Below are 13,855 nucleotides of genomic sequence, written 5' to 3' on the forward strand. Positions count from 1 at the left end.
ACAGTAGCCTTATTTAGTCTGGAAACCGGCGGATCCTTCAAAGGTGGCACCGTCCATTTTTTAAGGAGGGACTCTTCAAACTGGTAGCGCCTAGCTATCCGTTTGGGCATCCCAGGGGGTCGTTTTGGACGGACCCACTCCTTAATGATATCGTCAAAGCATTTGGGAAAGGGAAAAACCTTCGCCACCCTGGAGGGCTTGCGAGTGCCAAAGGCAACTTCCGTATGAGCTGCATCCGCAGGTGCAACCTCCAGTTTTAGGGTCTCCCGGACAGACACAATCAATGCGTCCACCAGTGCCTTGTCTTGCGCTATGGCGGAGGCAGAAAGGTCATCCTCTCTGACAGAGGAGACGGGGCGCGAGACAGCAGCCCCAGAGGAGGAACAAGCAGCAGCAGCGACTGGCTCAGGATCAGAATCTGAGGCATCAGCCGAGACAGGGGTAGGCGGGGGTCTCTTTTTAGCCCCCCTTCCCTGACAGGCCACCTCCACCCGGGACACACATTACTCCAGGACCGCCGAAAGCGCATCAATGGTGAGCGGAGAATCAGAGGGCCCTGCGGCCACCTCGAGGGATTAGGTGGGGACACATGTGCAGCAGGGTCCATGGCAACACCAGGGGAACCCATCAGCAAAGTATGACAAAATTGAAAAAAAAAAATTTATATTTTTTTGCAAAATGTCACCCAGCGCTACAGCGCCCCTCAATGAGACAGCGTGCCTCGAGACCCCCGCAGAGAGAGACCCCCAAGAGGCTCACCACACGATGCACCAGAGTTATAAAAGGACCGCTCTCAGCGTTGTCTACATGACAAGGAAGTCTTCCCGGGTCTAGGGAGGGGCTCCACCCCCTTACATGCCCTCAGTAACTCCCACAGCTGCCCAGCTCTGCAAACAAAATGAGCTGGGTGTACCAAGATGGCTGCCCCCCTGAGCCACACGAGGGACTAAAAAAAAAATGGCGGCCCGCGCGCTGCGGCGGGAAGGGGGGTCCCCACATCACTAACACAATTGATCGGCAGGTAGGCCCTGGGAAGCCAGGGAGGAAGCCCCCCGCACAACAGCCGTCCATACTGTCGGGACCGGGACCCCCCCTCACCCCCCACCCCCTTAGCGGTTTGCACAGACGGCTAGCCACCCCACAAACACCCCCCCCCCCCCCCTAGGGGGGGAGGGAGAGGGAGGGGGGAAACCACGGGGGGGGTGCACATGGGAACAGAGGGGAACCCAAATTAGTGTGGGTCCGACCGTCCCAGGGAGGGGCCCGGGTCCACCCCAGAGTCAGCCATGAGGAGAAGGGGAGGGAAGCATTTACTCAGCATACCGGAACAGAGCGGGCGCCACTCCAGACAAAACCCCTCGCCGCCCAGTGTGGGGGGGGGGGGGTGTCGGCCAAATGAGACCCTGCGACTAAGCCATCGGCCGGCCGTATGCGACTCGGCGGGACGTTTAACCCGCGGGCCAGTTCCTGTCCAGCGGGACTATGCCGCGGCCGACCCAGCGCAGAGCTGGGTCTGCACGCGCTCGTAGGCCGGCTGGGGTGACCACTGGATCTCAGCATCCAGCCCGTCGCCCAGATCCGGCATAATTGCTTGAAGATCTCACAGGAACAACTGGAGAAAAAAAACTAACTAAAAAAAGATCTAAAAAAAACTTGCCAGGACCAGAGATCCCAGCAAGAAACTGACATACTATAGCAGGGAGAGAGAGGATATACCCCCTGGGACTGCCCATAGGTGTGGCCAGAACTTTTTTCCTGCCTAGTGTCCTACTCCTGTAGGGGCAGTTTAACCCTACGGATATCAAGATATCAGTCCTGCATCTGCCAATGAGCGACAGAGAAACAAATGTTGCGTTTATAATTTTTGTTCAGTGTATGAACTTAAATGTAGACATATTAAGATTAAATCCAAAATGGTACGGCTGCGTCCTTTGTTTTTGGCGAGGACGAACACGTTTAAATAACCCCCCTAAAGCTTATGCCACAGGGCAGCCCTCAAATTTTCCACTAACCTGCTCGCATTTTGCGAGTGGAAAATTACGTAGGGCGAGCTCCGGTCAGGGGAAGAGAGGAGAGGAAAGCCGGCCGAAGGATTGGATAATGTCAGAGCGGCGGATCATCCCGCTGTAACAGCTTTAATTTTAATTGCCGGGCGCTCGCCGACATACAGTCCCGCCTCCTAGCCCGGCTTCTTTGATAGACAGAACACCTGGCCAACCAGGACGTGCGACGTCAAAGAAGCCAGGCTAGGAGGCGGGACTGTGTATGTCGGCGAGCGCCCGGCAATTACAAGCTGTTACAGCGGGATGATCCGCTGCTCAGACATTATGCGGCCAGCAGTACTGATGGAGGGGGTAAGCCGATCATCTCATGTTAAGGCCAGAGCCGGTACATGGGGTGGGTGGGAGGGAGGGATGGAGGGACGGCTGCCCTGGGCGTCTGTAGTATGGGAGGTGGAGGGGGCCTGTCAATAGCGGTCATCCGATCGGGACTTCTTTTCACTTTAAATAGTCGGCGAGAAGACAATTCCTAAACCTTTGCACGGACAGCTGGCGGGAGAGATGCGGCTGCAGAAGGGGAAGAAGATTGCGGCTCAGGAATGACACTGGATGTCAGATCCGGACTATACAAAGTTAGTTATCCCTGTCCTCCAAGTCAAAGCAAGCAATGCGGAAAGGGGGCGGGTAACATACTCTGTATAGTCCCGATCTGACATTGAGGGCCATTCCTGAGCTGCAATCTTCTTCCCCTTCTGCAGCCGCATCTCTCCTGCCAGCTATCCGTGCAAGGCTTTAGGAATAGAATAGGCTTCTCCTAGGCTCCTCCTCTGCTCTGACATACGAAGAGGAGAATCACAGAGGGATGTGCTGTATCCGAGGTCTGCATGCTGGAGGAAAGGGAGAACTGCTCTGGGGGCACAAATCTTATCCTGTCCCCTTCCAAATTCCCATCTCAGCACAATTCCCCCCCCCCAGCCCATTCCCCCCTATCTCAGCACAAACCCCCCCTCCTAGCACAACCCCCCCATCTCCGCAAAGTTCCCCCCCCTAGCACAACCCCCCCATCTCAGCACAGTCCCCCCCCCTCCCATATTGATCCCACCTAGAAGTAATCATCTTCTCCCCACCCCTCCTAGTACAAATTCTCTTATCCCCCCCCCCCCCCCCCAAGGACAATCCCCCAAAAAGTATTTGTACTAGGAGCTGGGGGAGGGGGGGAGGATTTGTGCCAGGAGTCGGGATTTGGGGGATCGTCCTTGAAGAGATTATTGGAATAGGGTGGGGGGATGGATTTGTGCCAGAACAGGAAGTCTTGGGGCTGTTAAAGGGGGGATTCGGGGGGGGGGGGTTGTGCCAGTAGGAATAATGGGGTTTTTTTGTGCTAGGGGAAAACTGATGGGGGGAGGATTTGACGGGTAGGATTTGTTCTAGGTGGTGACATTTGGGGGGGGGGGGGGGTACTAGGAGGGTGATTTGGGGGGTTCCAGACCCTTGATGGGCACCGATTAGGCTGCACTGATGGGCACTGAAAACGTTAATTTATTTTTGTAACTTCTGCATTTATGCAAAAACAGTGTCATTTTATGAGATAATTTATGAGGGCGTGTTTAGGGGCGGAATTAGGGGTGGGGCGGGGTGGGGCAGGGTAGGAGTTGGGTGGGGCAACTGGTAGCGAGTAACCCTTAAGGCCTGGCTAGTAGCTCAGGACTTTAAATTTCGAGCCCTGCCACAGGGACAATGACAATTTGATCGTGAAGACCCAAGAGGGCTTGAAAACATCTATGACACAGGCAGACTGGAGGTGAGAAGCCAAGGGGGGAGGGACAGAGTGAAACTCCAGTTCGTAGCCCTGGGATAGCACCACCTGCACTAAGAACCTGGGCTTCAAGAGCCATGCTGTTAAAGCCAGTAAAAAATGTCTGGAAACCTAAATGAATGCCCCTCTTCTCCAGAAATTGGGGGTGCAACTTCATGCCGAAGGCTTGTCTGAGGATTGGAAGACAGAGTGGCAAATCAGTATGGGTAGATTCTCTAGTTTCAGAAAAGTGAACACATCAATAGTAGCTGAAACAGTCTCTTAATTTGGGAGTAACAGCAGCAGGGTGCAACTCCTCAAAAGGCAAGCAGAGCCGATGCTACCGCTAGGCGAACAAGGCAGCCGCCTAGGGCGCAGCCATACTTCCTGCTCCAAAGTCCCCGGCGAATCAGGGCCGAGTCCCGGAATGCTTGCTGTGGTGCGGGCTGCTTGGTTCCCGCACGCAAGTTACACACACACACGGCAGCTGGTCTCTCTCCCCAGCTGCCTGTGTCAGAGCAGAGATGAGCACTGAACCCACCCCTCCCCCTTCCTGTGTGTTTCCTGGAGAGGAGGCGGGCAGAAGCTCTTCACTCTCTGCAACAGCGCCGCTCTGATTTGAGGCCTGTGATGTTCATAACTACCACTAACTTGCGGGGGGGGGGGGGGGTGTATGGTGCTAGGGGGGTGGAGATGGAGGGGTGTATCATCTTCCTACCACCCAACCCCCTGACATCTTCATCCCCCCTGTCATCTTCCCACCATCCCACCACCTGTCATCCTCATCCCCGTTATTTTCCTACCATCCCAGCCCCTGTCATCTTCATCCCTCCTGTCATCTTCATCCCCCCTGTACCCCACTGTCATCTTCCTATCATCCCATCCCGTCAGCTTTATCCCCACTTTCAGCTTCCTCCCATCCCACCCCGTCATGTTCATCCCTGTCAGCTTCCTACCATCCCACCCCGTCATCTTCCCACCATCCCACCCCCCTGTACCCCACTGTCCACTTCCTACCATCCCACCCCGTCATCTTCATCCCCCCTGTATTCTTCCTACCATCCCACCCCCTGTCATCTTCCTACCATCCCACCCCCTGTCAGCGTCATCCCCACTTTCAACTTCCTCCCACCCCGTCATGTTCATCCCGGTCAGCTTCCTACCATCTAACCCCCCCCCCCCCCCGTCATTTTCCCACCATCCCACCCCATCATCTTCATCCCCACTGTCAGCTTCCCACCATCCCACCCCACGTCAGCTTCATCCCCCCTATCAGCTTCCTACCATCCCAACCCCCTATCAGCTTCACCCCGTCATCTTCCCATCATCCCACCCCCTGTCATCTTCCCACCAGCCCACCCCCTATCATCTTCATCGTCCCTGTCATCTTCCTACCATCCAACCCACTGTCATCTTCATCCTCCCTGTACCCCACTACCAGCTTCCTATCACCCAAGCCCCTAAATTTTCTGGTGCACATCATATATGATGGACGCAGGGAAATTTTTTTCGTCCAGTGACATGGACACAAGGACATTTTTCCTTCCAATGAAACCACCAATGCAGGGAATTTTTTTATTTCAGTGACACCAAGGATGCAGGGACAATCTTTTTTCCAGTGACACCACAGATGCAACTACCCAAAACCCTGCTCACCCATAGTGCAGTGACCGTGTTTTTAAAACTTTTTTTTTTTTTTGTGGGGGGGGGGGGGGGTAAGCTTCTCAATCAAGGACTGGATTGACTCAATCTCAGGTGAAGGCGTAGGAGGATTGTTTTTGCCTCTGATGCGTGTCAACAAATAAGGGGGTGGTTTCCGTATAGGTTCAAGGTCACTCGCAAAACCTACACATATGGCAGCCAGTGATAATGGACAGAGGAGACTAAAGTCCCTTTAAGCCGGCAGCAGGAAAGGACTAAGGATCAAAGATGGACTTGATCCAATGCCAGCAGGAGTAGCAAAAGGGAGATTCTTCCTTGACACTGTGTGGGAAAGAGCAAGGAATGCATGAGACACCATTGATCACGCTAGTGCTCAGTTCCACAGCATTAATGCTTTCCTGCTGCCAGTCAGGAATGTGCATTAAAGTGTTATAAAAAGGTTATATATTGCACTTAACTAATCCTTAAATAAAGCTGCTGAAGTACTTTTGGTTTAGGCTTTTTTTCCCTTCTGTTTCCATCTGGAGATCTGACCAGTAGCACTTTCCGTCTTGGAGCGTCTCCACTGTGGATGGAGGAGCAACAGACACCCCTTAGACAGCAGCATTGTCAATCTGGGGACAGGGCAGTTTTAGATGCACTATGGTTTCAGATACAATTGACTAACAACTAAAAGCTTAACTCCAGCTAACCTTTTTAAGCAGTTACAGAAACCATTTTTCCCCCTTTTGAAATAAGATTTTGCATAAAAGAATAAAAAGCTGACCACTGTATGCCCCCTGTCAGTGTTAAATGGTTTGTCTTACTTTAGGACTAGTGGCTGATAGTATGCAATTGCAGCGTCCTAATAGACTTCAATGGGTTGCCTGTACACAGCACATTGAAGTTGATATGCTTAAGAAAAAAAAAAAAAAAAAAAAACCTGTTTCTAATATATGGCCATCATCGTCCATTATATCAACGCGCACCAAGATACATATTTGTGCACTACATTTATGCGCACCGAAGTGTTTTCCTGTTCACTGTAAATTGCATGCCAGTTAACCCTTTAACAAGAAAGCATACCTCTACAAATGCAAATAGTACAGCATTTTCAGTCATCCTCATTTGCTGCTGGGCTTGATTTAGACGTAATGAAAAGGTTTCCCATTTGCTTTTCAACATATACTCTAGAACAAAAGAAAATATTGTTCAAGATTTGATAATGAAAAATCTATTACAACAGTTTTTAGTACAAAGTAATCCAAGATTTTACCCTATTTCCAGGTTAACCATTATAAAACAATCAAAATTTACACTGTATTTCAGCAGCACATGTCATGGGACTGTAGACTGCATTAATTACATATAACACAAGATGAAGCAAATAAATTACAATTAAAGTAAATAAATAACACAAAAAACACCACTCAAGGATGAAGAAAAAATGGCCGCTGCACCTTCATTGGTTTAAATGATGTAAACAATCTATCAAACATCCAATAAGAATAAAGTATAAATATATAATAAACCAATAATAAATTAAAATCCAGCAAACAAATTATCACTCAGTCATAGAACTCGAGTGATGACCAATAAATTCTTTCAAAACAAGCCCCCCCTTGATACAAGGGCGACGAACCACATAATGGTGCCACGAAAGAGAAGGAAGGGTGGGAAGCTCGCCAAGCCGCTCCGAGCCACTGAGGAGACTGAAGCCGCGCAGCTCTTAATATAGGCCTATGCCCGTGACGTAGCCGCACGCGGCTCACGTGTTGCGTTTCCTGCCCAGCCCCCACATGACTTTCCTGCTTGAATGCCTGTGAACTTCAACCGCCCAAATGCCTCAGATACTTCCCATCTAAACTTTAAATTTAAAATACCGCCGTTTAAAGAACAAGCGGCCGGTTTACAATAAACTAGTGAATCTAGGGGGTGGACAGCTGAAGTTACACTCTAGAGAGCTCTGAGAGCTGATCGGAGGGATGATGCATGCTACCCTCCACACAACACCGGAAGAGAGCTTAGGCTGTCAATCAGCTGGAGCTCCCTCCTCGTCACCATTTTTCTCTTGGTGTCAGAAAAACTTGTCAGAAGTGATTCATGCTGATAGAGGAATGAAGCAGGAGACAAATTACACTAAAGCCCCGTACACACGTACCGATTGTCGGCCGTAAATATTCGGCCGCCGACCGATCGGCCGATTGTAGGCTTGTTAGTATGATGCTTCCGACAGCGCATTTTCGGCTGAACAGAATCTGTCGTGCAGACTTTAAAATATTTGTTGGCCTTTACCAGAACTGCCGATTGTTCGCCAGTCAGTAAAGATTTCAGCCGACAGACAGCAGATTAGCAAGACTGGGCATGCTCAGAAAAGAAAAAAAAGACAAGGAAAGTTAATCACATGACATCACTTCTGCAGTCGGCTGTTGTTGGCCGACAAAATTCGTGTGGAGCCTTTTGCAGTTTTCAACAGACACGACAGCCCTGGACAAAAGATGGCCGATCGTTCGGCCGACGATCAGTACGTTTGTACGGGGCTTTAGTTTTTTAAATTGAGGCAAGAACAAGAGGGATAGGTTTTGTTCTTATTTCATGTCTGAGGTTTACAACCACTTTAGAGTGGAAGATGAGGCGAATTACAAGTATTCTAAAAAATCATTTCTTCTGCTTACTCCTATACACTATGCTGAGTAGCATGTAAAAACAAAATATAAATACTTTTTCTATTTTTTAATCTTCCCTGCTCACATGAATCGACAAATAGATCTATACAGAGTTGTGTGTTGCCAGCATCCATCTATGGCTGATTTCACACTGACTTGCAGTAAAATGGATATTTCTTTTTTCATTCATTTATTGTGGGTTTTAACACGCATTGACACGCATTTTGGCACACATTAAAAATCAATGCATTTGATAAGTTTCCTGTGAGACGCATACCGTTTCTGTTTGCGGGTTAAAAAAGAAGAGAGTGAAGACATTTGTTTTTGAAGAGTGTTTTGAAGATTGAGAGTTTTTGTAATAAACAGAATGTCTAGCACAACAGACCTTATTGAGATTGAGCTAGCTATATTGAGGAAAGATCTCTGCTGCAATTTGACTCCAGAACAGGCTATTTTTACAATTCTCCTTCTAAACCTTCTGCTGGGGGTCATACTGGATTTTGTATGCCTGAAGATGGGCAATAAATTCATCAAATGCTGACTAGAAAGTACCTGCTCTGCACATATTGCTCTTCTCCTTACTCTACTATTCCCCAAAGATGGCCGCTGGTTTGGGCGCTTGTTAAGGGACAAAATTAATGACAAGGCAAAGTTCTTTTTTTTCGTGAAAGAAGACTAACCCCCTTTTGGGTGGGTGGGACTTTAAGGGCAACTAGTAATTATCTCTCATAGGAAAGATTAATTTAGAATAAAATAATTTATTGAGAAAAGTAATTATAAGAAAAATCATCAAGGTAATTTATATTACATATGTAACGGTATAAATAAACATGTGATACAATACAATGTTACAGGTACACAACAGAGTCCAACGCGTTTCGAAGAATTGTATAATACCAGAATCTTCCTCAGGGAATCTGTGTATATTCCTGAAAAGCATATGCCAGAAATAAATCAAAAAAAATGTAAAAAGAAAAGAACAAAGCAAAATAATGGCTAAATATTATATATCAAATCATTAACATGTTAATGATTTGATATATAATATTTAGCCATTATTTTGCTTTGTTCTTTTCTTTTTACATTTTTTTTGATTTATTTCTGGCATATGCTTTTCAGGAATATACACAGATTCCCTGAGGAAGATTCTGGTATTATACAATTCTTCGAAACGCGTTGGACTCTGTTGTGTACCTGTAACATTGTATTGTATCACATGTTTATTTATACCGTTACATATGTAATATAAATTACCTTGATGATTTTTCTTATAATTACTTTTCTCAATAAATTATTTTATTCTAAATTAATCTTTCCTATGAGAGATAATTACTAGTTGCCCTTAAAGTCCCACCCACCCAAAAGGGGGTTAGTCTTCTTTCACAATTTTCATGGGATTATGGTAACATCTTACCTGGAAACTACCTACATATCTTTACAAGTTCTTTTTTTTCTTTACTTGTGTTGACGTTTGTTTTACACACATTTAAATGAGTTACATTAAAATACATACATGTTGCATTTTAACGCAACGCATGTTAACACAGCCTTGTGTGAATATGACATACAGAAAACGGTCTATGCATTATCCAAGTGTGCTAAAACACAAATCAACGCACTAGTGTGAATAAGCCCCAATACAGCTGCAAAACTATTGAGCTCCTCCCATGGTACTTTTTACAGCAATGGAAAACAATTTCTATAAACTGCATATTTTATTTGTACATTTTAAAACAATTCACATAAAACAGCTGTTCTGGCATAATGGTACATCCTCTAAATAGGTGACACTAAAGCATCGCTATACCCCTATACCAACTGGCAAGGTTAACCCTACATACATATCCACTATTAGAATTTCTTCACAAAGTACCCCGTGCCTGTGAAGAGCAGTGGACATGTACAGTATATAGGGTTACCCTCGCCAGTGGGTAAAGAAGAGATATTGTAATTATTTAGTTTCACCTATTTAGAGGATGTACCAGTATGCCAGAAAAGCTGTTATTTTATTAATACCTTGCCAGTGTCCATCACTGTACAATAAAGATAATAAAACTTCATGTGGCTTTACTCTAATTCGCAATTCTTCCACTTACCAGACTCTGCACCTTGAACCTTAGTAATGGCATTTTTCACAATATGCTGCATTAATTTCAATAAGTCTTGCCACCTTTTTTGCCTATAGCATGTCTGTATGTGTCCAAGAAAGGTTGTGTTCTGCTTCCTAGAGAATGTCAGTGTGAAAAGCTCTTCAAAATCTTCCCGCATTGGAAGCCATATCAGTTTATGATCCACAGGTTTGTAACTAAAACCAGAAACATGAAAAAGAAATTTGTATTCAATGAATCAAAATAACTGTTTTCTACAAATTAAGTTATTCCAAAATACAAGATTAAAAAAAAAAAAAAAAAAAAAACTAGACAGTGAAATACAGAAGACTTACACCGCTTACCTCCTCTAAAGATAAATGCCTTACTGTCATGCCAACTCTCTTACATAACTGCTTTCTTTTAACGCTGCTTTCCAAATCAATAACCCTGAAAAGCATGCAGTCACACAGATCTCTTGATCTGCATGTTTGTTCCAGATCAGTATTACTGTACAAAGAGAGCCTATACAAGAATACTGCCAAGAAACATGTGGGGATGTATCTCCACAAAATGTAAAGATTTAAACCTTGCTATCCTACCCACTCAATTACAACAATGTTTAGGTACAAATTACATCTAAGAACTGAATCAACTATCAATAATAAAATCGATCTCAAGTTTAAAAATACAAACTAATAAAAACTATTTTTCTTTTGTTTTAATGAAAATATAAGAAAATAACCATCAGAAAAAAATAACTGCCTTCTCAGATCTTCCTAAAGCCAGTTACATATGCAAACTGTAAAGAGTGTCATTTCTCATAAAAATGCAATATATTTTAAAGCAGCATTATTGACTAGATCCAAGCAATAAAGTATTTAGGGAGACTGGCACTCAAACTGACGTTAAAGTGAAAACCAATATAAATATAGTCCTACTAGACATTAAGCCCGTTAAATTAACGGGCGCTAGAACATATGTGGTCAAACATTTGTAAAAACAGACTTGTTCCAGTAAGGCGTACTTTGCTACTAAAGTCAGTTTGCTTAAAAATGTCCCTTTAATAGCGTGTCTATGTTCTGCGTTTTTTTTTTTTTTTTTTTTTTTACAGTAATGCACTTACAGGGGAAGATTTCAATCAGTCAAAGGGTTTGCCAAGTATAAGTTTCCTCATGCAATTCCAAGTACAAGTTTCCTCATACAATGTCCTTTTAATATCTTTAAGTCTCTCCCTCATCAGCCTCCTTGTCTGACCTGTCACGCACTGTGCACAGCGTCCCTGTTGCTCTAGCAATCCAATCTAGTGTCCCCATCGGAGTGCCTGCTTACATCAGCGTCCCCACCGGAGTGCCTCCTTACATCAGGGTCCCCACGGGGTGCCTCCTTACATCAGGGTCCCCACCGGAGTGCCTCCTTACATCAGGGTCCCCACCGGAGTGCCTCCTTACATCAGGGTCCCCACCGGAGTGCCTCCTTACATCAGGGTCCCCACCGGAGTGCCTCCTTACATCAGGGTCCCCACCGGAGTGCCTCCTTACATCAGGGTCCCCACCGGAGTGCCTCCTTACATCAGCGTCCCCATCGGAGTGCCTCCTTACATCAGCGTCCCCATCGGAGTGCCTCCTTACATCAGCGTCCCCATCAGAGTGCCTGCTTACATCAGCGTCCCCATCAGAGTGCCTGCTTACATCAGCGTCCCCATCAGAGTGCCTGCTTACATCAGCGTCCCCATCAGAGTGCCTGCTTACATCAGCGTCCCCATCAGAGTGCCTCCTTACATCAGCGTCCCTTTGTGTCCGGGCCGGAGTTCCCCTTTAATATTGCCGCCGGAGTCCCCCTTTAATATTGCCGCCGGAGTCCCCCTTTAATATTGCCGCCGGAGTCCCCCTTTAATATTGCCGCCGGAGTCCCCCTTTAATAATGCCGCCGGAGTCCCCCTTTAATAATGCCGCCGGAGTCCCCCTTTAATAATGCCGCCGGAGTCCCCCTTTAACCACTTAAGCCCCGGAAGATTTTACCCCCTTCCTGACCAGACCCCTTTTTTCAACTTGGCACTTCTTGACTTTAACTGACAATTTCGCGGTCATGAAATGCTGTACCCAAACAAAATTTACGTCCTTTTTTCCCACAAACAGAGCTTTCTTTTGGTGGCATTTGATCACCTCTGCGCTTTTTATTTTTTGCGATATTAATAAAAAATGCGAAAATGTTGCGAAAAAATGACTTTCAACTTTGTCTTTTAAAAAAATATACAATATACTCAATTTATGGCTAAAATGTATTTAGCTGCATGTCTTTGACATACAAAAAAATTCAATGAGCGTATTTTTATTGGTTTGCGCAAAAGTTATAGCGTCTACAAACTATGAACTATGGTGTAAATACTGAAATTTACGCAGCTTTAATTTCTGACTGCCCATCTCATTTCATGAAGTGCTAAAATGGCAGGGCAGTACAAAATCCCCCCAAAATTACCACCTTTTGGAAAGTAGACATCCTAAGGAATGTCCTCAGAGGCATGTTAAGCTCATTGAATATTTCATTTTTTTGTCATAGGTGTTTGAAAAATGACTAAAAAGATTTTTTTTAATTTATTTTTTTTACACAAAGTTGTGATTGAAATGATGTATTGCTCACACATGCCATGGGTATATGTGTAAATTACACCCCAAAATGCATTCTGCTGCTTCTCCTGAGTACAGGGATACCACATATGTGAGACTTTTTGGGAGCCTAGCAATGTACGGGACCCTGAAAACAAATCACCACCATCAGAATTTCAAAGGGCGTACATTTTTCATTGCATTTTCTCACTACCTTTAACGGTTTAGGAGGCCCCGAAATGTCAAGATACCACAACCCCCCCCCCCCCCAAATGACCCCATTTTGGAAAGTAGACACCCCAAGCTGTTTGCTGAGAGGCATGGTGAGTCCATGGAATATTTTATATTTTGCCACAAGTTTTGGGAAAATTACAATATTTTTTTATTTCATTTTTTACACAACGTTGTCACTAAAAGATAAATGTCTCACACAGGACATTGGTATATGTGGAATGACACCCCAAAATACATTCTGCCGCTTCTCCTGAGTATGGGGATACCCCAATGTGTGAGACTTTTTGGGAGCCTAGCTGTGTATGGGATCCCGAAAACCAATCCCCACTTTCAGGCTTTCCAAGGGCGTAAATTGTTGATTTCACTCCTGACTACCTATCACAGTTTCGGAGGCCATGAAATGCCAAGACAGCACAACCCCCCACCCCCCCCCCCTAAATTACCCCTTTTCGGAAAGTAGACACCCTAAGCTATTTGCAGAGAGGCATGTTGAGTGTTTGGCAGATTTCACTTATTGTCACAAAGTTTTGGAAATTGAAAAAAAAAAAAAAAAGGAAGGGAAAAAATGCATTTTCCTATTTTTTCTTCATTTTCCAAAAAAAATGAGAGCTGCAAAATACTCACCATGCCTCTCAGCAAATAGATTGAGTGTCTACTTTGCAAAATGGGGTCATTTGGGGGGGGGGGGGGGGTTGTGCTATCTTGGCATTTCATGGACTTCAAAAGTGTGATAGGTAGTAAGGAGTGAAAACAACAATTTACGCCCTTAGAAAGCCAGAAGGTGTGGATTGGTTTTCCGGGTCCTGTACGCTGCTAGACTGCCAAA

General features: G+C 45.7%; 1 protein-coding gene across 2 annotated transcripts in view; it reads right to left on the reverse strand.

Moving 5' to 3' along the window:
- MDN1 (midasin AAA ATPase 1) overlaps nucleotides 1–13,855 on the reverse strand; it is a 902,759-nt gene that overhangs the window by 678,578 nt on the left and 210,326 nt on the right. For both annotated transcript variants that reach the window (XM_082250237.1, XM_082250236.1), the window contains exons 16-17: nucleotides 10,199–10,407; nucleotides 6,523–6,626 (exon numbers count right to left, since the gene is read on the reverse strand). In XM_082250237.1, coding sequence (XP_082106363.1) covers nucleotides 6,523–6,626; nucleotides 10,199–10,407 — 313 coding nt within the window. The remainder of the gene's footprint in view (nucleotides 1–6,522; nucleotides 6,627–10,198; nucleotides 10,408–13,855) is intronic.

The sequence above is a fragment of the Pelophylax lessonae genome (genome assembly GCF_965119305.1).
Source record: "Pelophylax lessonae genome assembly, chromosome: 3".
NCBI classification, from domain to species: Eukaryota; Metazoa; Chordata; class Amphibia; order Anura; family Ranidae; genus Pelophylax; species Pelophylax lessonae.